The sequence below is a fragment of the Melopsittacus undulatus genome, unplaced genomic scaffold (assembly GCF_012275295.1).
Source record: "Melopsittacus undulatus isolate bMelUnd1 unplaced genomic scaffold, bMelUnd1.mat.Z mat_scaffold_74_arrow_ctg1, whole genome shotgun sequence".
Classification (NCBI taxonomy): domain Eukaryota; kingdom Metazoa; phylum Chordata; class Aves; order Psittaciformes; family Psittaculidae; genus Melopsittacus; species Melopsittacus undulatus.
Genome location: NW_022994562.1, coordinates 53,541 through 76,256, shown reverse-complemented (window position 1 = coordinate 76,256; position 22,716 = coordinate 53,541). Strand labels below are relative to the sequence as shown.

Here is a 22,716-nt window from a genome sequence, read left to right as displayed (position 1 = left end):
TCCTCTCTCTGGCTGTGTCTGCTGCTCCCAGACCCTTCCTCCATCACTCTGCAGGGCTTCTGATGCTTCTCTTTCTTTCTCCATCCCTCTGAGCTGCTCCTTGCTCCTGCACTTCTCTTTCTCTTAGTTGTTAGTCTTGTTTGTTGCTCTGGTTTTAGAATCCTAGAATAGTTAGGGTTGGAAAGGACGTTCAGATCATCCAGTTCCAAGCCTGTGCCATGGGCAGGAACACCTCCCATTAAACCATGTCACCCAGGGCTCTGTCCAGGCTGGCCTTGAACACTGCCAGGGATGGAGCATTCCCAAGTTCCTTTGGCAGCCTGTGCCAGCCCCTCACCGCCCTCACAGGGAAGAACTTCTTCCTTGTATCTAACCTAAACTTCCCCTATTTCAGGTTGAACCCATCACCCCTTATCCTGTCACTCTGGTCCCTGATGAAGAGTTGCTCTCCCACATCCTTGTAGCTCCCCTTCAGACACTGGAAGCTGCTCTGAGGTCTCCATGCAGCCTTCTCTTCTCCAGGCTGAAGACCCCAGTGTTCTCAGCCTGTCTCCATACAGGAGCTGCTCCAGCCCCTGATCGTTCTCGTGGCCTGCTCTGGACTTGTTCCAACAGCTCCGTGTCCTTTTTATGTTGGGAACCCCAGAACTGTACCCAGTGCTGCAAGTGGGGTCTCAGAAGAGCAGAGTAGAGGGGCAGGATCACCTCCTTCGCCCTGCTGGTCACACTCCTTTTGATGCAGCCCAGGACACAGTTGCTTTCTGGGCTGTGAGCACACACTCATGTTCATTTTCTCATTGACTGACAGCCTCAAGTCCTTCTGGACAGGGCTGCTCTGAGTCTCTTCTGCTCCCAACCTGTAGCTGGGATTGCTGGGATTGCTCTGACGCAGGTGTAGGAGCTTGCATTTGGCTTGGTTGAACTTCATGAGGTTGGCATTGGCCACCTCTCAGGCGTGTCAGGGTCCCTCTGGATGGCATTCCTTCCCTCCAGTGTATCGACCGAACCACACAGTTTGGTGTTGCTAGCAAGCTCTCCCTGCCCCTATTTGTTTTTTACCCACTCACCTTTCCTCTACCCACCACGTCTTTTGATGATCTCTGTCAATCCCGTAGTCCTTACTTCTCTCTGCCCTGCTCCCTCTCCCACTGTTTCCCTCTCTTCCTCTTTCCCTGCTGCTTCTTTCTCCATCTCTGTGCAGATCCCTACTCTTTTATTCTTCTCATGTCTTTCTTCCTTTCTTCCTTTCTTTCCCTCTTTCTCTCTTTCTTTCTGTTTCTCTCTTTCTCTCTTTCTTTCTTTCTCTCTTTCTCTCTTTCTCTTTCTCTCTCTTTCTCTCTCTTTCTCTCTCTTTCTCTCTCTTTCTCTCCCTTTCTCTCCCTTTCTCTCCCTTTCTCTCCCTTGCTCTCCCTTGCTCTCCCTTGCTCTCCCTTGCTCTCCCTCCTTCCCTCCTTCCCTCCTTTCCCTCCCTTCCCTCCTTTCCCTTCCTTCCCTCCTTTCCCTTCCTTCCTTTTCCTTCCTTCCTTCCCTTTTTCCTTTCTTCCTTTTCCTTCCTTCCTTTTCCTTCCTTCCTTCCTTACTTTTCCTTCCTTCCTTTTCCTTCCTTCCTTTTCCTTCCTTCCTTTTCCTTCCTTCCTTTTCCTTCCTGGAAAGCAGCAGCTGGATGTGATAAGGCTTGAAGTAGCTGAAGGTACTATTGGATTGTGTTTTCCCAGTGAGGTTCAGGCCCTGATGCAGCTGACAGAAATGTGGCAGGCCTGTCCATTGAGCAGCTAATGCAGTGCCTGCCCTCGGCCCGAGCAGGTTGTTCCTTTATCTTCCCTGCTGTAAAGGTGGTCAGTAGTATCTGGTACGTTCCGCTCCACTTCTCCTGTAGAGGATCTCCTGAAAAATTCTTAACATAAACCCAGTCTCCAGATCTGAAAGGGTGAATGGGATAATCCAAACCTCTTGCTCTTGTCCCTGCTACTCTCTTATTTATCTCCTCCAATTCTTTTCCCAGATTGACCAAAAATTGTCAGAGATAGCCTTCTGCCACTTCCTGAAGACTTCCTGCTTTAAACTGGGACTGTTATGGTCTTCCATATAAAATTTCAAATGGGCTAACCTCTTCTTTCGACCGAGGTTTAGTTTGAATTCTTAATAGAGCCAGTGGTAAACCTTGGTACCAATAGAATTTCATTTCCTGACATATTTTCCTAATTTATTGTTTGATCAGATGGTTCATCTTTTCTACGTGCTCACTGGCCGGAGGCCTGTATGGAACATGTACTTGCCAATCAACTTCCCCCTGATCCCGGAGGGATGGGAAGGAGAATGGAAAGAGTGTAACTCCCAGGGGCTGAGGTAAGTCAAGTAATTAAAGTATAACACAGACCACTGCTGCTACCACCAATAATAATAATAAGGGAAATAACAAGGGAAGAGAATACAGCTGCTCGTGAGGATCAATGTTTACAGATATGTAAAGGGTGGGTGTCAGAATGATGGTTTTTTTCAGGGATAGGACAAGGGGCAATGGGTGTAAACTGGAGCATAGAAGGTTCCATGTGAACATCAGGAAGAACTCCTTTACTGTGAGAGTGACAGAGCACTGGAAGAGGTTGCCCAGGGGGGTTGTGGAGTCTCCTCCACTGGAGATATTCAAGGCCCGCCTGGACAAGTTCCTGTGTGATGTACTCTAGGTTACCCTGCTCTTGCAGGGGGTTGGACTAGATGATCTTTTGAGGTCCCTTCCAACCCTTGGGATTCTGTGTAAAATGAAGATCTGCCCCTTTGCTCCCAGTGCCCAGAGGGGATGTGCTGGCAGTCAGCACGGAGGTCTCGATCCCATCAGAGCTGTAGAGTCTGACAGAACCTGCATGGCAGAGAGCAGAGGCTCTCGTAAGGGATGCACTGGCTGCCCTGTTTAAAAATCAAAGCCCTGGCTTGGGTTCCAGCCCAGGAGAGCCTCTGCACAGCTGTTGTTTGATAAAACTCCCAGTGTTTTTGGCCAAAGACTTTCAGGTACAAATGCAGTCAAATAGTTGACTAAGCAAAAGACAATCCAGTGGTCCATTCTTGAGCAGAGCAGCGATTGCTTTGGGGTTTTGCTTGAGTTCAGACAGTTGTGGCTGTGGCATGGTTGTAATGGGCCTGTGAAGGCACCTGCCCGGGGCAGGTAAAGCCACATTCATCTTTGCTTTTATTTCTTGGTACCTGCTTCAGTTTGGAAGCTCCTTGCTCAGCAGGGCTTGTGCCTGCAGCCTGCCCAGCACCTCTGAGCACAGCGTGCGTGCTGCAGGGAGCTGCCCCAGCTGCTTGTCAGCAGCAAGAGATGGGCCTGTCCCTCCAGTGCTTCCCAAGTGATAAATAACCCAAACTGCTCCTTTCAGAGCTTCTGAAGAGCCTGTGGGGCTTCGTAGGTGCTGGGGTTGTGGCCGGTGCTCCTGTGGGCTCAGGTTGAAAGGCAGGTCACGGGCTGGGCTTGTCCCCTCCCTGTGTCTCCTGGTCTGATCTTTCTCTCCCTTGCTTCAAATCACAGACCCACGTGCCGGTGTTTGAAGGTGCCCCACAGGAGAAGTAGTAGCCCTGCTGTGGATGACCAGCTTGCTGCAAAGGCAGGAGCCCAGGAGCCCAGTCCTGCTGCAAATGGAGCTGCCACGGGATGTCTGAAGCTGCAGATGCCAACCAAGCTGTGGTGGAGCAGGTAAAGCACGTGAGGGCTGTTGTTTGTCTTGCTCAGGAGAAGGTGGAGGGAAGGAGCGCTTGTGGCAGCTGGTGTGGTCCTTGGAGCTGACCATGGGAGGATCCTGCTGGGCTGTGGGTGCTCGGGTGTAAGCATGGTTTGAAATGTGTGTGATGCCAGGAAGTAAAGAGCTGCCATGTGCTCAGGCTCTGAAGGAAGCTCTGTATCTTGGGGGAGGGGAGGAGGAGCCTGTACTCCCTAGGCTGTGGTGTGTCTTGGTGCTGGGTGGCCTGGAGAAGGCCCTGGCAGGAGGGAGAGAAGAGCTGGGTGTGAGGGAAGAGAGACTGAGCCCTGCTCTGGCTGCGTGACTTTGACTAAGCCCTGGTCCTGCAGTGTGGGGGTACTGTAGGATGTTTCTGTCCTCAGTATCATGGTGACTTTGATGGTTTTTAGCTGCCAGGGGAGACATGAGGCCAAGGCAGTTAGGATTTAAGGCAGTGTCAGCCCCAGGAATGACTGTTGAACCATTCTGTAGCTGCTGCACAGTTATCAGTGCCCCTGACATCTGTCCCCTTTCCTGTTTAACCTGAGACGTGGTGCCAGTACCTTGCTGAATTGGGCCCGATCCTCCATCCAGAATGCGCCCATCTTTCTGTGCCCTGTCTCCTGGCAGTCACAGCCTCAGTTGCTGCCCTGCTCGTGTCAGAGATTGCCCCTGAGCTGTGAGTAACTTCTTGAATGTTCTGAAATTTGCAGCAAGGCAGCTGCTGGGTTAAATGGTTTCACAGTGTGAAGGGAGCAGAAGAGCAAGGAGGCATTACACTTGTTGGGCCCAAGTTACTTCTGTTTTGTTTTTAAAAGTGATGGAGGGAAAACAATTCCTCAGCTCAGATTTGACTGCACAGCTGACGTCAGGGTCTCCAAACTGGGGTATTTGAAATGCTGTCTGGATTTAGGAAAGGAGGAGAGAAGCCTTTGCTTGAGCTCTCCAGTTTTCACCTGGATTCATGGCTGGACATGATGCGGGACATGTTTTGGAGTGTTTCCACAGGCTGGCTGCCTGGAGAGCCAGTTAGCACTCGGGGCTCATTTCCTCCCTGGCTGGTTTGTAAACCCCCAGATGCTGAGAGTTGGTTTCAAAGTGAGGGCTCCACGTTCCCCACCAAGCAGACGTGAGGATTTGCTTTGCCTGTGGCCGAGAGTCTCATGGGAAGCTTTTGTTTCTGGCAAAGGCTGTGCTGAAAACGTGTGAGGCTCCTGGCAGCTGAGATGCCCCAGGAAGCTGGGTGGCCTTGGCTGGTGCGTGTGCCCGTGTGCGCAGGCTGAATGGGTACAAAGTGATGGATGGGTGCTCAGCAGGGACAGCAAGAGGGGTCACCCCAAAGGCAGCCTGGCCATGGCCCTGGTGTGAGTGGGCTCCTTCTGGGCCAGCGAAGTAGGAATTAAATGGTTGCTTTGTAGTCAGTGTGGAAGCTTTTTTCTTTACTCCTGCAGCAGGGAAATGATTGGCTCATGTGCAGTGTATAAACCAATTGATCTGCCGCTCACGGAGCGTGAACAACTGGTGCTGTAAGGTGCACTTTAATGGTGCTGCAGCCCTTCAGTGCGGGGCAGACATTGAAGGCGTAGCGGGGCTGCAGGGATCTGCAAGGCTGTAACTTTAGCAAGGCCCTGCAGTGGCCGTGGAAGCCAGCAGAGGAGAGACAAGGCAGCCGACAGTGATAGCGAGAGAGCTCAAGGCAGGAAGCAGCAGGGTCTCCACTCCAGCCTGGAGCTGGAGAAATCCCAGAGCCACAAGTGGTGGTGGCCTTGGTGTGGAAGTGGTGCGGGAGGGTGAGCACGTTCTTTCCGGGGGGTGTGGACCTCTCCTATTGTGACATAGAGGGAGCTGCTGCTGCTCAATGCACTGAGGCAGGAGCAGGCTTGAGCTACTGTCAGGCTCTGAGCTCTGCTTCGTGGAGGCGCTGGTGAAACCCTGCCCTAGCTGGCAAAGCCAGAGCGTTGAGGAGAGGGGCTGGGCAGCCCAGGTGCCAGCCCTGTCCTTTGGTGCCCAGGTTCCCCTGGCTGTTGGCAGCCCAGCAGCAGTTCCCTGCTGTGCTGGTGGGCAGCATCCCCACCGAGGCGGCTCCTGTCCCTCCAGCTGCCCACAGGTGCCGAGCAGCGCGAGGGCATTGGGGAGCCAAGGCCCTGCGGGGAGGAATCCTCCAGGAGAAGCGTGAATCACCCGTGCTGAGGTAGCGTCTGGCCCTGGGCAGGGAGGAGGCAGCTCCGTTGGCAGCAGGGATGGGGCAGTTGCGTGATAGCCGCAGGATTTAAACACCCCTGGGCTAAGAGCAGGGCTGGGCAGGTAGAAGGGCTTGAAGGGGCTGTGGAACTGCCGTGCGGCTTGCAGCGATGGTAGAGACTTGGAGCTAGGCTGTAGGTCCTGCAGCAAAGGGAGCCTTGTCTGTGTGAGGTGGGGAGCAGGGAGCCCCGGGGTGGTGGGCTGGAGGGGTGCTGTGTCCTGGGTGCTGGTTTGTCCTGCCCCTGCAGGGAGATGTGCCCGATTGCTCCGTTGTGCTCCTTTCCTGCTGGTCTGGGAGGCTGGTCCCTGCGGGCTCTGGGGCTGGGGAAGAGCCTTGCTCCAGGGCTCAGGGGAAGCTGCTGGGCTGGCCGGGCTGTGGAGGTTGGAAGCCCTCTGGAAATAAGCGTTGTGGGGGTGACGACAGGATTCGTGTCAAGTGAAGTGAAATCACAGTTTGGAGAATTGGGACGAATGAGGCAGTTAAGAGCCTACCGGTAATAAACCCTGAAATCAGATGAATGTTGGATCATCCCCACGAGGTTTCTCCCCTGACAAGCAGTTCTTTCCAGCTTTAAAGGCCAGCTCTTGCTGCAGCAGGTCCTCCTGAGCAGAGGCAGTGCAGAGCTCTGGTGTTTGTTGCAAGAACAAAAGGAACCGGTAGCCTTGTTTCCTGAAGCTGCCAAGGGCCCAGCACCACAAACACCGTTTGTGCCGTGCTGTAGCTGTCTTGGGCGTAAAGGCATGAAGTGATTGCCTTGCGTGCAGGGTGTGGGGGAGAGTCGAGGGGCAGGGAATGGCCATCTTTGCCTAGATGCTGTCTTGCTGTGTAGAGCAAGTGCACACAACAGAGGTGCTGTGGAACACAGGGAAGCAGGAGGGAATATCGTCCTGGATTTTCCTTAGATCTGAGCTAATTGCTCCTGTGCCTTTGATGGTTTCCTGCTTCTTTCCTGCTGTGGCAGCCTGGAATGGCTGTAGGGAGCCTCGAGTTTGGGTGTTACCAAGTGACAATGAGGGCATCCTTCTGCATGGAGAAGTGCTCTTGGGCAGTGGGGTGGTTTCCTGGCTGGAAGGAGCCGTTTTTGCCAGCTAATCTTTGTAACTTCAGGCAGGCAAAGTAGCCTTGAGAAACTCTGGTTCTTAACCAGAGTCTTGAGCTCTGTGCTGAGTTAGTTAGAAACATGAGCAGGCTCCTTGCAGGAAGGGTGAGAAGTGCCAGCAGCCCCTGGTGTGTCTCCGTGGCTAGTGGGACTGCACCCAGAGCAAAAGGCTGTTTTGGCTCAGGGGCTGTCTGTTGTGGGGTTTTACGTCTATGAATGGAGCCTAAATGTGGTCTAATGATGAGTGAGGGTGGGGAGGGCCTGCGTTCTGCACTTAGGAAGGATGCCAGAGGCTGGAGTCCTTTGGGTGTGCCAGGAATGGCGAGGCCCTGGCACAGATTGCCCAGAGAAGCTGTGGCTGCCCCATCCCTGGCAGTGTTCAAGGCCAGGTCGGATGGGCCTTGGAGCAAGCTGCTCTAGTGGAAGGTGTCTGTGGCCATGGCAGGGGGTTGGGAGTGGGTGAGTTTTAAGGGCCCTTCCCTAAGGTTGTGGGTTCCAGGCTTCCATGGGTGTGGGGCTTTAAGGTTCTGGGGTTGTGGATTGTCCAAATGTTGCTTCTTCCAGGTGAGCTCTGCGACATGGCCAGTGGCAAGACCCCCCGGCCCATGAGGTCCTCCAGAAGGGCGGATGGATTCCAGAGCAGAGTGGTAGCATCTCGTAATCCCAAGCTGGTCAGAGAGGCAGAAGAGTCTCTCAGCAGCAAGCAAAGGCTGGCGAGGCCTCGGGAGATGAGGCGGCCCCGGACTGCCCAGCTTCGGGACATGGGTGAAGTCTGCCATCAAAAGGTAGCCTTTCCCTGGCCTTTTCCTTGCTGTTTGACGTGCTATTTGAAGAGGGCACATGCTTGTGGCTGACTTGCCTCCAGCTCACCCAAGCAGCTTGATGATTAGGTCCTGTTGTCATTTCCTGCTGGTGATGGTGGAGTTCTTTCTGCTGGGGGAAAGGCAAAACGTGTGTTTGCAGTGAGCCATTGAAGTCCTGATCTGCAGGAAGCCAATGGAACCTGTGCTGCAGTTGGTGGGTTTTGCTGGAGTTGAGCTACCGTCACTAAAGCACGCTACTGGGGGTAGGGCTGGGGCAAGACACAAGGGCAGGAGCTGCTGTTTCTCATCCTGCTGTTCAAAGAGCCACCTCTGGCTTTGTTGTAGTCAACTGCCACGTGCTTGGGGTCACAGGACTCCCTCAATGGTGGCAGTAGTGGCCTTTGAAGGCTGAGGGCCTGTGACAAGTACTTAAGCTGTAAGAAACCCAATTGCACTAATGCATGAACGGGTTGGAAGAAGGCGTGGGAGCCTTCCAGGGTGTTTGAGTTTTCAGGCTGCTGGATAGCCAGGGAATCGCCCTGGGCAGAGGAGAGTGGATGCGCTTTCCCTGGATCAGTGCTCTCTTAGATGGATGTTTAAAGCTGCTTTTCTTGCAGGACTGCTCAGTGTAACAGCCAGTCCAGGTGGGTGGACGACTGAGGTAGGCTGTTGAGCAGAAAGTTGCCAGCAAGTGAGCTGTAGCACATCAGTTCAGGGTTGCCCCAGACGGCACACGAGGTGGGAACGCGTAAGACGGGCGCCCAAATAACTGGCAGTGCTACAGCTTCTGGCCTCAGCCTGACCGTGGCTTTTGTGGGGCAGCGGGAGACCTGCCTGTGTGTCTCGAGTGGCAGCAGTGCAGCTGGGAGAGGGGAGACCAAGCAGGGAGGAATTATCTCCAAGTAAAGCCTCTGCTGGGTCAGCATTTGTTCTTTGTGTGTACTTTTCAGAGCTGCTTCTGCAGTGCTGTTAAATAAACCAGCAGTGATAGAATCCAGTGAAGCAGCAACTTTAAAGCTCCTGGGGAGAGGGGATACGAATTGCAGCCTAGCTCAAGTTGCCCAGTAATGCTGGGGAAAGAGCTGAACTTCATCCCCATCCAGCATTCACCTCATTTATCTGTTTCCCAACTGCCCTGTTACTTTCTTGTTGGCCTTTCCTCCCTGGTACTGGTGTCTTCCGCCTGGTTTCTCGGCTCTCCATCAAAAAAAGATATGTGGGATGTGTGGGACTCAGTGTCGCTGTCCCAGAGGGAAGTTCACCTGCAACTTGTTTCCTGTGGAGGCTCATGGAAACTGCTGGGTTTTGCTTGCTCCCTGAGTGCTGATGGCTGTTCCAGCAAGTGTCTGGAGTTGAATGAGCAGCTTAGCAGAGGGCTCTGCTGGAGGTGAGCGCTGCTTTGCCTTTTGGAGAAGGCAACCTGAAGAAAGAGCCTCCAAAAGAGCTTCTTAGCTTGAGGCTGCTCAGCATGGTCCAGAACCCTTTGCTGAGCTGAGAGCAGAGGTGGGTGAGCTGCCATCTCCTAGCGTGAGCTGGGCAGATGTAGTCACCAAGAGATTGTATTTACTGGAGATGAGTGTGGGATCTTCCTTCGTTAATCTTTCTCCCAGCAGCTGAAGCTCTCTCTGCTCTGTCTTGCATCTGCAGTTCTCAGCAGTTGATCGGGACCAGAGGTCATTCCAGCCTTTCCCATCCGAGGTGGTGTTTGAGAACTACATTCCCCACCAGTTCTACATAGCGTCGCTAGCTCTGAGGAACAAAGACAGGGTAAGTGCTGGGCTGTGGAGGTTGAGCACTGGGCTGGGGGAGGAGAGCAGTGGAATTCACATGGTGTGCAGCAGAGCAAGTTCCCTGCTGCAGTGCAGCGCATGCAGAATAAAATGTCTCACCAGCGTTATTCTGCAAGATGGGGGAAATGTTCCCATGCTGGGGATTCTGGTTTTGGCCGTGCACTGGTGGTATCTACCCAAAGGAGCTCTTTGAGCCAGCATGCTTCCCCTTGAAAGCCCTGGACTGATGGGATTGTCAAGGGCTGTGCAGTTCTTGCCTGCTGTCATGCTTTACCTCGAGTGTGCACCGTGTCCTGGTGGCTCTTTGGTCAGTCTTGGTTTCTGGCAGGCCATGTTTTCCTCTCTCAGCCTGTTCAGCCACCTGTGTGCAAGTGCCTGTCAAAGCACAGGGAAGAGCAGTGGAAAGAGGCTAGCTTAGCAGGAGCAGTTAAAGGGGATTCAAGTCCAGCCTTGTGTGTTCCGTGCGTGTACCTTCAGAGTTAAAAGTGTTTTGGGAAGGTGGTAAGGAGGCTGTCACGTGGCCTGTCCTGGTCCCTTCTCAAGTTTCCCCAAGTGACAAAATCATAGTTGTGTGTCTTTCGTGCAGGTTCCTCGTCTGCTGAACGTCATCCTGGGGAACTCTCCTTACTTTGAGTTGATCAGCCCGAGTGATGAGGACTATAAGGTAGCCCCGGGCACGTCTTCAACCTACCGCATCCTTTTCCGACCTGATGAGAACAAGGTGAGAGTGGAAGTCCCTAGAGATGGTGCCTTGAGGGGAAGGTGAACCTGCAGGGCTGGATTCCAAAGCAGGCATCTGGTGTGGGTTTTGAAGAAGTGTCCTGGGTTCAGTGGGGTTGCACTGGATCTAGACCTGGGGGAGACTCTTTGCTGGTGCTGAAGGTTGTGCTCCCATAGGCTGGAGGCTCTTGCCTCTTTCAGGCTCTTTTGTCCTTCAGTGGTGGAATATTTAATGGAATGTCTGTTGGCTTGAGGGCTGAGAGTCTGCTGCCTGTGCATGGCCTTTTACTCATCTTGTGTTTGCTGCTTAAATGTAGTTGACTAGTCTGTCCTATCCTCAAGCAGCATGCCTCTAGAAAACTACAGAGGATCTGCCCCATGGTCCCTGGCTGCCCCTGCTTGTGAAATAATCTGTAATGAAAGGCCATGAAGGTAAAAAGTGCGAGTACATTATGGAATGCTACTGTGAGAGTCACAGAAACCAGCAGCAGTTCTTCTGGCACGGGCATGGTGCTAAAGGCACTGTGCTGAGCTCGTTTCTTTCCCTGCAGGATTATTTTGAGGAGCTTATCATCATCACAGAGAGGGAGAAGTTCTTTGTGCCTATCCGAGCCATAGGTGCCCGAGCCAGCCTGGACTTCCCTGAGCAGCTGAACTTCTCTGAGTGTCCAGTCAGGTTCAGCACCCAGAAGACTCTGCTGGTGCGCAACGTGGGGAAGCGGGAGGCTTGCTACAGCATCACCACTCTGAGGTAAAGGAGCTCATCTCTTGTGCAAAACGCTGTTGTGTGCTCATGGAGTTGTAAACAGTGAGAAAAAGGAGGCAGAGCATCTGAGGTGCTGGACATGGGCAGGACATGTGGGGTTTGCCATTGCTTACGGTGTTTTGAGAAAGCTCTGCAAGCAAGTTTTACAGTGCAGTGGTGTCTCCAAGGCAGCATCTTGCAGATCTGATGCTGTTGGATTGGAAGAGCCAAGGTAGGAAGGCAGCTGGAGTGCTGCAGAAGGTGCTGTGTGGCAGAGGACAGCTCGAGGGGCTCAGGTCACGGAGCCCAAAGGCAGCATCAAGAAATGGGCAAGCAATGAGCTGGAGAGAGGCACTGAAGAGTTGATCAGCAGCTGTGTCTATATTAGCAAGCAGAGATCATAGATGAAAGCAATTGCTCTGGAGGCCCTGGCAATAAGAGTGTGTGGTCCAGGGCCTTTGTTTTCCCGTGGGCTTGGTCTGGTGCCTGGGACCAAATATGCCTAAGCAGAATGAGCTCTGAAGTGGAGAGGAGCAGGCGGTGGCTTCAGAAGTGGACTACCGGAAAGCCAAGGAGGGCACAGGTGAAAGATGCTCCAAGTGCCTGGTGCATTTGCAAAGGGCTGGGGGCCTTTTCTCCTGGAGCTGTCTCTCTCCCACATTTCCTGGAGAGGGCTCAAGTAGCTGAGTAGCTGGTTTGCACCCTTGTGGTCACAAATAACCTTCTGAAATGGTTCCATACCACTAGGAACCAAGTACACCCGGTCTTGGGGAGGCCACAGGTTCACGGTAGTCTGGTGGTCCCGTCATCAAATGCCTGAGGTGAACTGTGTTGCAGACAGCCTGTCCTGTTCCTGTTGGTCTCAGAAGCCAGTCACTGGTTTTCCAGTTTGCTGCACCGGAGAGGGGAATGTGTTTATGACACTGCATCCGCAAGGCAGGCGGTTCAGTTGGCTGGGAGTTGAGAGTTGCTTGGTCCCAGAGGTCTCAGCGCAGGAGCTGAGGTTAAGAACGCACCAAAGACCTGCTGCGTCTCAGTTGGTGCACCTGAGCTGCTTCAGTTTCTTCTCCAGGAAACGGGATTCAGAAGACTTTCAACTTGTCTCCTGTGAAACACGAGGGTCTGAGAGGAGCTTCTGCCAAAGGCTGGCAAGGCTGTTTAAGCAGGCTTCTAGGGTGCTCTTTAAGCAGGCTGCTGCTTTTCCCTGTGGAGCTCCATGGGCAGGAACTTGTAAATCACTGTACAGTTTCCTTCCGGGATTTCCAGGCCTAGTTGTCACCACCACAATAAGTACCCAGTGAAGTCTAGCATCTATTTGCAATGCACTTGCCAACTACTCTATTGGGTGACAGAGCATGTGTTGAGAGCTCCTTGACAAGGGTTTTAAGAGTCCCCAAACTTCAACAATGAACTATTTCAGTCCCGATTTGCAATAAAGAAATGGGAAGCATTACAAAAGTTTAAGTGAGCTACACAAAAACCGTAGAATTGTGAGTAACTGGATGGCAGAGGTGAAGAGCTGAGAACTGTGTGCAGAGGATGGGGGGCTGAGGTCATGTTATACCACGGGATCCTCTGCAGGGTTCTTCTGCATGGGATTCTTCAGCAGGAAGAGTCACCCACTCTGTTTGCTCTGGATGCTCTGGTTTTCTTGTACCGCCTGTGGTTTGCTTGCTCCTTGCTTGCACAAGAGAGCTGAAGTGAACTAGACTGCAAAGTTAACGGAGGGCCCAGATCTCTCTCTTTGTGTTGCAGCCCTTTCTCTGTGGATCCCTCCATTGGGACTCTTGGCGTTGGAGAAGCGATGCAAGTCACGGTGGAATTTCACCCACCAAAGACCGGTGTTTATACAAGTCCCATGATTGTTCACTATGACACAGGTAAGTGCTTGGTGCACCCTCGGTGTGTCCTTCCAAAGAGAGCAGTGTCTGCCATCATCGTCTGATGGCTTCATTGTCCTGTTGAATCCCTTCTGCAAGACTCCTTCACGCTGGGTAGAGCAAAGCTTCCATGCTGGCTGCCAGATATTGCTGTGCTGGAATATTTCAGCCTGTAACAAGGCAGCAGATCTTCCTAAGCACAGTGCACAGGGGGCAATGGGGAATATTCTGGGTGCTCCGTTGGGGAAGAAGGCATAGCAAGGAGCCTGATTGAAAAGGAGATGGCTTTTAACGTGCAAGAGAGCTGTCTGAAGAGCCTGCAACTTGTCCCATAGAGCTCTGCTGACTGGTCATTGCTTTTCATCCCGATGTGTTGTGTTACAGTTCCTGGCAAGGCCTTTGAGGTAGAGACCCTCTTCTTGTGATGTGATGCATGGGTACAGTGAGTGCTCTGCTGAGAGCTGGGCCACGCTGAGGTCTTGTGACTGTGAGGAGCAGTTAGTGTGGCAGCAGTAGCCATTAGGGTGCTCTGAGCATTGCTGTAGCCTGGGAGTGATTCTGTAGAACCCCCCTTGTGAGCAGCAGTTATTTAATGGTGAGGTTTAGGAAGAAGCTGCTGCTAGGGCTGGAGTCAGTAATGTGAGGGTGTAATGATGTCTGAAGGTAGGTGGTGAACAGGACCTTGCAGAAACCCTTGGGAATGGCTGTGCTGCTGTGCGTGTTGCTCTGATGCTGGAAGTCTCCAGCTTTCCAGCGGACACTTACTCTAGTGAAGGGACTCACTTCTCCAGTGGTGAAGTGGTAACAGCAGCACATTTGACAAGGAAGAATGTGCTGGCATTGGTGAGGCACTTGGCTGTGACAGCAGCAGGAGCAAAAGAAGGAGTTGGCAGATGGATCCGAGGGCCCCATAGCACCCTGTTGAGTGCAGAGCTCAGCACAGAAGCTGCTCTGTACTTGCCATTGTTCTTTCTGCCCTTGTCCATTTCATTTCAAATGCTTCCGCTTGGTTTCTGAGATGAGAGCTATGGCCAATATTTGAGGAGCAGGAGATGAGGATGACACGAGAGTGGGGGCATCTCCTGCCTGCAGGAGAGCTTGGGCAAGCCATGACTGAGGTGGGGCTCCTCAGCGTCACTGAGTGACTTGGATGTAGAATTCCCTGTGACCTGAGTGGGATGGCAGCCCAAAGGGCACCCGGGCACATCTGCAAAGTCTCACTGTAAATGCTGTCACCTTGGGGATAATTCTCCACGAACACCCCCCAAAATAAGGTGCCTAAGGTGGTGCCAGGACATCCTCATGCCATCTCATGTGCAGCTGTCAGGATACGATAAATGTCCTGATGTGGGGAACTGCTGATGCAGCTCAGAACTGCAGCTCTTTCTCCTGTTGCCTGCAGATTGCCCCGTTCCTTGTACTTCCATCAGCAAGTGAGATGAGCCAAGACTTTGCCTTTGCTTTGTTCCAGGTGAAGATGTTCACAAAAGCCTCTGTGGAACAGCTGTAAATGCTGACATCAGGCTGGACAAGAGCTCCTTGACAGTTGAGAAGACTTCCCTCACGCTGTCAAAGCAAAGTTCCCTGGTCATCCACAACCGGAGTGGCATCACAGCCCACTTCCAGTGGAAGCGTTTTGTTGATGAGGAAGAGGAGGAGCGGCAGAAGCTGAGGTTTGTTTGAGAGATTCCTCCCAGCAAGATAGATGCCCCAGGGGAAAACTAACACAGCCTCAGAGGGCTCTTGGGGCTTTTGAAGGGATTAGGGCAGACAGAGCCATGCACAGCGTTGAGCTTAACCCTTGCCATTCCAGTCCCACCCGTGCTACAGCTGAGGATGATGTTTTGGGGAGAGAAGGTTGATTGCAATCACTGGCTTGCCTCAGGGCAAATTCACGTTTGGGAGCCACAGACTATTGAGTTCAGAGCTGCGTGCACTGCGGAGGGTCCATGAGGCTGAGGCAGGTGTCAGCACTTGGTACCTGGGACTGCACTGAGCAGTAGCACTGAAGAGCTGCAGGTGGCACAACTCTTATGATACTCAAGCAGTTTGTTCTTTGGTAAGGTGTCAGGCTCCTTTTCCAGCCACACGCAGGATACAGTGCTCGGCCCAGAAGGTGGAGGCCGTCCTGCTGTAGGCTGGGGAATTGCCTTCCAGTGTCCTGGTTTCTGGCCCAAGGAGGTGTTTCTGGCCTTGCTCCTCGGCTGGGCAGATGTAGAGGGGGAGGGCTGTGCAGGGAAGGGAGGGCAGCCAGGACTTGGAACTGCTTTTGGGCTTCAGCAACCTGTGTCCTGGTGGTGAGAGATGGGGCAGGTTCTTCCAAGGGTGCCTCTGGTGAAGCTTTGAAATTGCCATTTCAGGCAGCAGAGAAACACTGACAGCCTGGGGGGATGAACTGGAAATGAGACTTAAAAGCTTCTGTGACTTGGGGAATCCTTGTGCAACTTTTCAGGCTCCCAGTAAGGAGCAACCACTGTGCAGCACTGCTCCCCTCTCATCTCCCACTTGTGATCTCTAACCACTAGAATGATTTCTGCTGCAACCAGCAATAAAGGCAGAGGTTAACTGCATTGTAGCTCTGCAGAGGAGGCCAAAATGAGGGAAAAGATGAGGTGGTTCAAGTCTCAGCGTAGGGTTTGCATTCAGAGATGCTGGTCCTGACTTCTTTCCTGGGTGATGCTGGGCAAAGTCCCTTCCTCTCTTGGCACCTCTGTTTTCATGCACAGAAACCCATTTGTGTCACTGAAGTGGTGGGATGCCAAACCCATTGGTTTGCTTTGGAAGTGCACCAGGATCCTCTGGCGCAAGGCAGTGCAGATACTGTCTTCTCATCCCTGTGGGTGCAAAAGGGAAGGGGAAAAGTGTGCTGCTGGTAACATGCAGCTGAAACCCAGTTGCTTCTCCCCTCCCAGTGCAGGAGGCTTTTTCTTGAGGGCTGCCAGCTTTAAGAAACCTCTGATGAGCTTGTCAGTGAGGAGTAAAACTCGCTGCTGTGCTGGGAATAATGGGATCCATGGGGGAGCCTGTGTCTCAGGGTCAGCCCCGTGCTGAGCTGCTGCTCTTCCTCACCAAGTGCTTTGCTGGTCGTGCACGGATACGACAGGCTCTGCAAATCTGCTGCTTCTTCAATGATCTCCTTGGTTCGTCTCTCCCATGGCACAGGCTGCAGAGGCAGGAAGAGGACAAGCTGGTTGATGTTCCTAAGGAGCACGGGGTGGTCCCCCCTCTCAGAGAACACCCTTCCCTTCCCGTCTGCACCTCCCAGAGCCAGGGGACAGAGGTGCAGGGAGCCTCCATGCCTTTCTGCAGTGATATTTTCACCATTGTGCCCATGGTAAGTGATGGCTGAGAACCTCCCTTCCTGCTCCTCGTCCTTCTCCTCTCTGAATGAGGTCCCTTGGCAGATCCCACGTCAGCTGCTCCATGTGCCAAGAGAGGAGACATCAGGTTTCTGGTGAGGCTGGGGGCGCTTGTTGCAGAAAGCATTTCTGAGCAGCAGCAAGAGCCGACCCCAGGCTGGGCTCTGCTGCAAGGGCTGTGAATGAAGGGCGCTTCATGAGTGTCCTCACAGTGTTCAGAGGTATCAGTTACTCTCTGTAAGGACACATTTCCACGTAGCGCATGGGGGTGAAGAAAGGCCACTGGTGCACATCCTGACCTGCAGAATGCAATGATCTCCTGTGGAAAGGAGTCCAAATTGAGCCCAAGTTTAATCGGGGGGACAGCAATCCATTCCTAAAACCTGGATGTATACCACATCTGAGTGTCCCTTCCAGTGCCGTCTGTGAGCCTGGACACAAGGCTGGCAGGTTTAAACAAGCTTTTTGAGTTCTACTGCAGATAGGTAGAGAAAACTGCTCACTTTCCTGGTGATGCAAGCAAAACCCCCATGTCCTTCAATCAGCCAGAGCTGTTGTTGTGGGTATTCACATGGTCTGAGCTGAAGAATGGCTGCTGTCTGAGCAGTGCAACATCCCTTCTCATCTTGGAGTGAAGCCTGGAATAATCCCAACCTCTTCTTTCTTTTCCAGTGGGTGAAACTAGTTTATGTTTTGATTTTGTTTTTGAGGAAGGGGCTGCTGTTCTCTTCTTGCTTGCTCCTGCAGCGCATGTAAGGCTGAGAGCCACCAGTGCCAGCACAAGTGCGGTCTCACAGCACTGTAGCTGGCAGCAGCACGATGTGAGCAAGAGGCTGTGTCAGAGCAGCAGGGATATTGGGGAGAGTGGGAGCTGCTGAGCTGAGCCTTCAGAGCATCCTGTGGTGTGTGTGAGCTGGTTCTGGAGTGTGCCCCAGGGCTCCTGCTTCATTCCAGTTGCTGTGTCTCCACAATGAGCTTAAGCTGCTCTTGAGCTCCTGAGGTGCATTAAGGGGAGGTCTGGAATTGTGGCTGAGTCCTGTCCACATCAAGATGCGATGATGCAGAGACGTGAAGTGTAGCTTGGCCCCAAGCTGTGAGTGGAAACCTTTCCTAAATGGCCGTGTTCCTGTTACATGGTTTGCTCTAGGGCTGAATCAAAGCAGGCTCCTACAGGAGTCTCTCCCCTGCTGTCTTGTGCAGCGTTATCAGTCTCTTGATTTCCATGAATTTCATTCTTTATGGAACAATCCTTTTCCCATGGAGAGTCTTGCTCTTGAGCCTGTTAAGTGTTGGGTCAGTTCTCTTGGGATGGAGGCTATGAATGCAAGGCTCCAGTGGGGGTGCTGTATCAGGATTGTTCCTGAGAGCTGTGTTGATCCCTAGAAAAGGAGAGGCTTTAGTGCTAGCCCATAAGCTTTTTCCTCAGGTGCCTTAGAGAAGTCTAATCTGGCAGTGCCTTGGGACCCAGCAGCACCTTGGATGTATGGAGATGTGTCCCTTGTGATGATCGTGGTGCCTCACTGGATGGCTTTGTGGTGCTTGGTGGCCAGCAAGGCATCATCCCTGGCAAGAGGGTGTGTGCTGCACCCTCCTCTGATTAGCTTGTAAAGGAAGCAATGGCACGTGCCCAAAGCTCTAAGCTCCCTCCTGCACTAGTTAAAGAGTGTGTACAGAATGATGGCAGCAGTCAGTGTGGTCTCGGTATGGAGCAAATCATGCCCCCAGGGCCTTGGGCACTCGCAGTAACCCTGCTGGGCTCTCCTTTGCACTCCTCAGTGTTTGAGATGCACCTTTGCAGTGTTCTCCAGGTTCTTGCTGAAGCTGTACTTTTTGGTGCAGTGGCAGCTCAGGGTTGTGATGTTGAGTTTGGGTTATCTGGGGCCGGGATCAACTGCAGAGTCAGACAGATGCCTTGAGGCCCTGAGCCAGCTCCAGCTGCCCTGGCTAGAGGAATGGGGATGCAGGAATGGGAGGAGGCCGGGGCAGCAAGGGCTTTGTGTCATGGGCAGTGTCTCCTGTCCCACATGGGGACTTTGTGCAGGTTTTGAGAAGAATCCAAGTGACTTTACTCTTTCAGACTTTTGCAGTTACTGGTGGTTGGTGTTTGAAAGGGTTCTTCTCTGCCTGTTCTTGCCCGTGTTCTCCTGACTCATAGCAGGTTGTGCATCAGGGAACTACTTGCAGCTGCAGGCCAATAACTTCCCATGTTGTAGCTCTTTAATTTTTGTGGGGCTGTCCTCTAAGCTGTCAGTGCTGTGTCAGTGGCAGAACCGTAGCTAGTAAATATTGATGCTGCAGGAGTGCTGGAGGCTCCAGTCAGTTCAAGGCTCTTCTGGACAAATTCCTGAGAATAGCCAAGAGCAGAGTGGAATCAGAGCCTGGCTGTGCTGATAGAAAAATGACTCTGTTGTTTTTATCTGCTTCCGTCAACTCAATATTGAATTCCTGTAGAGCGTTATTACGGTTGCCAGAGGTGTAGCTACTTACGTCAAGTGTATTTGTAATGCTAGGGGCTGAAGGGCTGTACGAGGTGCCTTTGCTTAAGGCAGTTGGAGGAAGTGAGAGCCTATAGAAACCAGGGGTGCCTGCTGAAATGTGTGACAAGGCTTCCTGGGCCTGAGCACCAGTGCCAGGATCCTGTGGGAGAGCAGCAGAGAGAGAAGACCCTGAGGAAGCAGCAGAGAGTTGCAGAAACTGGTAGCGTGGCCCAGACTTAAATCCCTGAGCCAGAGCTCAGTCTCTTCTGAGGGTAACAAAAGCCCCTTCCGGGTGCCAGTAAAGGCGAGGGACTTTGGAAGGTGTTTCTGCAGCTGCTTCCAAGCTCTCCTATAAATTCTGTTGGCAAGTGTTGCTTGCTCCTTGCTCTTTGCTGATGCTCTAAATAAAGGCTTACAGGGCTGTAGTGGCAACAAGAATGTGCTGTTTGAAGATAAATGGTTTGCTGTCACTTCTGTTTCAGGAGGGAGATATCTTGCCAAATTCTTCACTTGAAATCAATGTGATCTTTAAGCCCAAAGAAGCCAGAGTCTACCAAGAGGCAGCCTACTGTGACATCTCAGGTACAGCTCCTTCCTCCTGCTCCTGTTCCCACAGAGGAGGTACAAACACTCTTCCAGCCCACTGGGATCTCGTGTAGCTCTGGAGGACTCAAGAGGACAGTGCTGGCACATGCTGCTGTCCCTGCGGTTCCCGGTGGTCTCCTGTCCGAGGCCAGGGCTCAGGATGCCTGGCCCTGGCTTCCTGACCCTAGAAGAGACAAAGCAGTGAAGGAATAAGCTTTCCTGGCACGGGTTTGCCAGCATTTGCAACACACACAGCTTTAATGAAGGAGCACCAGGAGCCTGTAGACCATTTACCTCCAAGATGAGTCTTGGTTGCCTGGCTCTCTCCTCCTCCTGGTGCTGCTCGCCTTGTGTGCAGAGTAGAATGGGATGGCAGTGAGATCTCGTCCAAAATTTGAGCCAGGATTCAGGCTTCAGTGGCTGAGAGCAGCTTTCAGACTGAAGATCTTGTGCTCTGTCATCACTAGCAAATCTAAGGGAAAAAAGCCACCCTGGAGTTTGGCTGTAAGCCTTGAGATCTCGGTTGCCTTTGCACCAAGGGATGTGCATGTTAGCAGTACATGTCTGGCTTATGTGATCTGCTCAGTGAGAGGGCTGGTTTTCCAGGGCTGGAGGGATGAGACAAGGGGTGATGGGTTTGAGCTTAAACAGGGGAGATTTAGTTTAGATATCCAGAAGGAATTGTTTGCTGTGAGAGTGGTGAGGCACTGGAACAGGCTGCCCAAGGAAGTTGCTCCATCCCTGGCAATGTTCAAGTTCAGGCTGGATGGGACTTGGAGCAGCCTGGTCTAGTGGAAGGTGTCGCTGTCCATGGCAAGGGGCTGGAAGTGGATGATCTTGAGGTCCTTTCCAACGCAAACCATTCTGTGGTTCTCTGAGACACCATCCCAGGGGGTTGGTTAGAAATGAGAAACCAGCCCCAAGGCTGATCTCCTGAGGGACGAGATGGGTCCCGTATCTTCTCCTGGAGCATCTGGAGGTGGTTCCATGCAGGCCAGGGACCGGCAGCAGCACTGAGACAACCTGGAAAGTGCCGGGTAGCAGAAGGAATTGCGCTCACAGAGATTTCCCTCCACAGGCTGTGAGACCAGGCTGCCCCTGTGCATCAGCGGGGAAGGCGTCGGGCCCCAGGTGGAACTCAGCTGCGACCAGGTGAGCGTCGGGAAGGTGTTTGTTGGCTCAAGCCACAGCTGTGGGGTGAGCAGGACAGGTGGCAGGGCATGGGGTGGATCCGGATGGCTCGTGGGCAGCAGTGAGCCTGGTGGAGGTGTGGGATGGGTCTGAATCAAGTTGGTGGTGCTGAGCAGGTCCTTGCCACTGCAGGTCAAGTGGAGTGCTCTGTGTCAGGGGAATAAGGCCAGAGTGGCTCTGTTTGTGTGAAGTTATCCCTGCTTTGCATGAAGAAGCCCTGAGGCAGAACTTGTCCTGTTGTATTTGGCAGCAGCGCTCAGCATCTTCTGCCTCTTACAGATGTAAATTGCTAAAGTAGAAAAGAAGTGAGGCTTCAGTAAGTAAAGAGGATTCTTCATGTGTTTCCATGTTGCTTTCTTGCTGCTGCTGCAGGTGCTCCTGCTCAACAGAGGAGTTCCTGAGGCTCCCTTCAGCGTGGTGTATCCGGAGAGAGCTCTGGACTCCTGCTACGAGGTGGCTCTGCATGGGGAGGCCTCAGGCATCAGCTACCTCCTGGACACCACCGAGATCGACTGCGGGCTGCAGGTACCGCACGCTGCTCTTGTCAGAGCTCCTTGTCTCCAGCCATGACCGGTGGGCTGCTGCCCTCCGGGTCGAGGGCTCTCCCCCCTTCCCAGCTGCTTTGCTGGCTCTGTGGCTCGGAAGTCCAGCGTTTGGGTGATAGCTCCAAGCTGGTGTTTAATGGCCATCTCCAGCCCAGCCCAAAGCTGGGAATCCCCCCTCTTGGAGGGAACTACCGCTGCCTCCTGGGACAGGCAGGATCCCAGTGTTGCTCTCCAGAGGGATGTGTCCCTCAGATGTCCATCTGCTGATGGGCTCCTAAAGCCAGAGGTGCAAGGAGGTGCTCTCTTTTAATGCTCCTGATTCATCGGCCAAGGAGGCAGCTGACTTGGGCTTCCAGTCACTGTAGCTGGATAGAGTGTCCCAGAATAACCCTCACTGTACTTCTTTCCAGTTACAACCCCACAGCTGTTTCCAGCTGTTGGCCATGTGTGTGTTGCCCTGTTTGTCTCCCTTTTGGCTTGTATTTTGCCCACAAATACTTGTGTGCAGGTGCCTTTTCTCCTGAAATGCCTCAGTGCCTCCTCCTGTGTTTCAGCTCGCTGTTGGGTGACACCTTCAAGTGCAGAGGGCTTGTGTCCCCTACTTGGTTTCTTCCTGATCTTTCCATGGTTGTAATTGCACCTCTGCCACAAATACCTGTCCCTGTGTAGGGCTCAGAGGTACCCTGCAGTTGCAGGTTGTCCGGGTTAACCCAGAGAGCCCAGTGCCCATCTCTCCTGTGCGCTCCCTGCTTCTGGGCTGTGTTCCTTTGCTTTCGACCCAATGGAAGAGGAATGAAACTGTGAGCAGCAGACGTGTGCCTGTAACTTCCTGCTCTTCTGTCCTCTCCTCAGGTGTTTAACAAAGTCTCGGAAGCAGCAGTGACCCTGCAGAACAGTGGGAAGCTGGGATTTGCCTTTGTGGTGCTGAGCCCCGGCACAGGCACTGCAGCCAGCCCTCTGCCTGGCGTGCCCCTGGTCGTGCCCAGCATGGTGAGTAGCACAAGGGCTTCACCCGGCCTGTGTCAGGCTGCCCAGGAGAGAGTTTTGGGGGAAAATAGGGGGAATGAGCACACAACCCCCATCCAAAACCAGGCAAGAGAGACGGGGCTGTGAGCGATTGCTGCAGAGGCAGAGGAGGTGCATCGAGCACAATCCTAATGGAGCCCCTGACTGGCCTTGGCCGCTGCTGGCTCTGCTGTCCTACAGCAACCAGCAGTGGGAGGCACGAGTGGTTGCGGGAGCTCTTTGGAGCTGAGTGCTGAGCTCTCTGGTTGTGCCATCACTGGAGCATCACTCCATCCCAGTTGTCATCCTGCCTGGGTGTCTTAGAGCTGGAGCAGTGTTCCTGCCTTGGTGCCCTTTTGCAATGGGAAGAGGAAGCAAAGGGCCAAGTGGCTTCCACCTTCCTCAGTGCTTGTCCGCCTGAGGGATGACATGCTGATGTCCTCTCCTGCAAGCTGCTGCCAGGAGCTGCTGGCCCTGCTGGAAGCGCAGGCCCTTCAGTGCTCTTCCAGAGCAGCTGGTGAAAGAGCTTTGGTTTGTTGTGCCTGGCTCTGGCTAGCAGAGGGTA

At 53.1% G+C, this 22,716-nt stretch overlaps 1 protein-coding gene across 1 annotated transcript; it reads left to right on the top strand.

Moving 5' to 3' along the window:
* Positions 1–7,629: 7,629 nt before the first annotated feature.
* On the top strand, positions 7,630–21,715 carry LOC117438861 (hydrocephalus-inducing protein homolog). The gene is made up of 11 exons (XM_034074248.1): positions 7,630–7,836; positions 9,502–9,621; positions 10,231–10,365; positions 10,916–11,115; positions 12,865–12,989; positions 14,461–14,662; positions 16,152–16,323; positions 19,308–19,407; positions 20,489–20,562; positions 20,974–21,126; positions 21,701–21,715. The coding sequence occupies exons 1-11, from the start codon at positions 7,630–7,632 to the stop codon at positions 21,713–21,715; spliced, it is 1,503 nt and encodes a 500-aa protein (XP_033930139.1).
* The last annotated feature ends 1,001 nt before the right edge of the window (positions 21,716–22,716 follow it).

What these genes read in the sequence shown, in the direction of transcription:
- LOC117438861 (XM_034074248.1), top strand. Translation starts at nt 7,630, where the DNA reads ATGGCCAGTGGCAAGACCCCCCGGCCCATGAGGTCCTCCAGAAGGGCG. An exon ending in TCCGACCTGATGAGAACAAG is followed by an intron (nt 10,366 to 10,915) that starts GTGAGAGTGGAA and finishes CTTTCCCTGCAG; the next exon opens with GATTATTTTGAGGAGCTTAT. An exon ending in TTTTCACCATTGTGCCCATG is followed by an intron (nt 16,324 to 19,307) that starts GTAAGTGATGGC and finishes CTTCTGTTTCAG; the next exon opens with GAGGGAGATATCTTGCCAAA.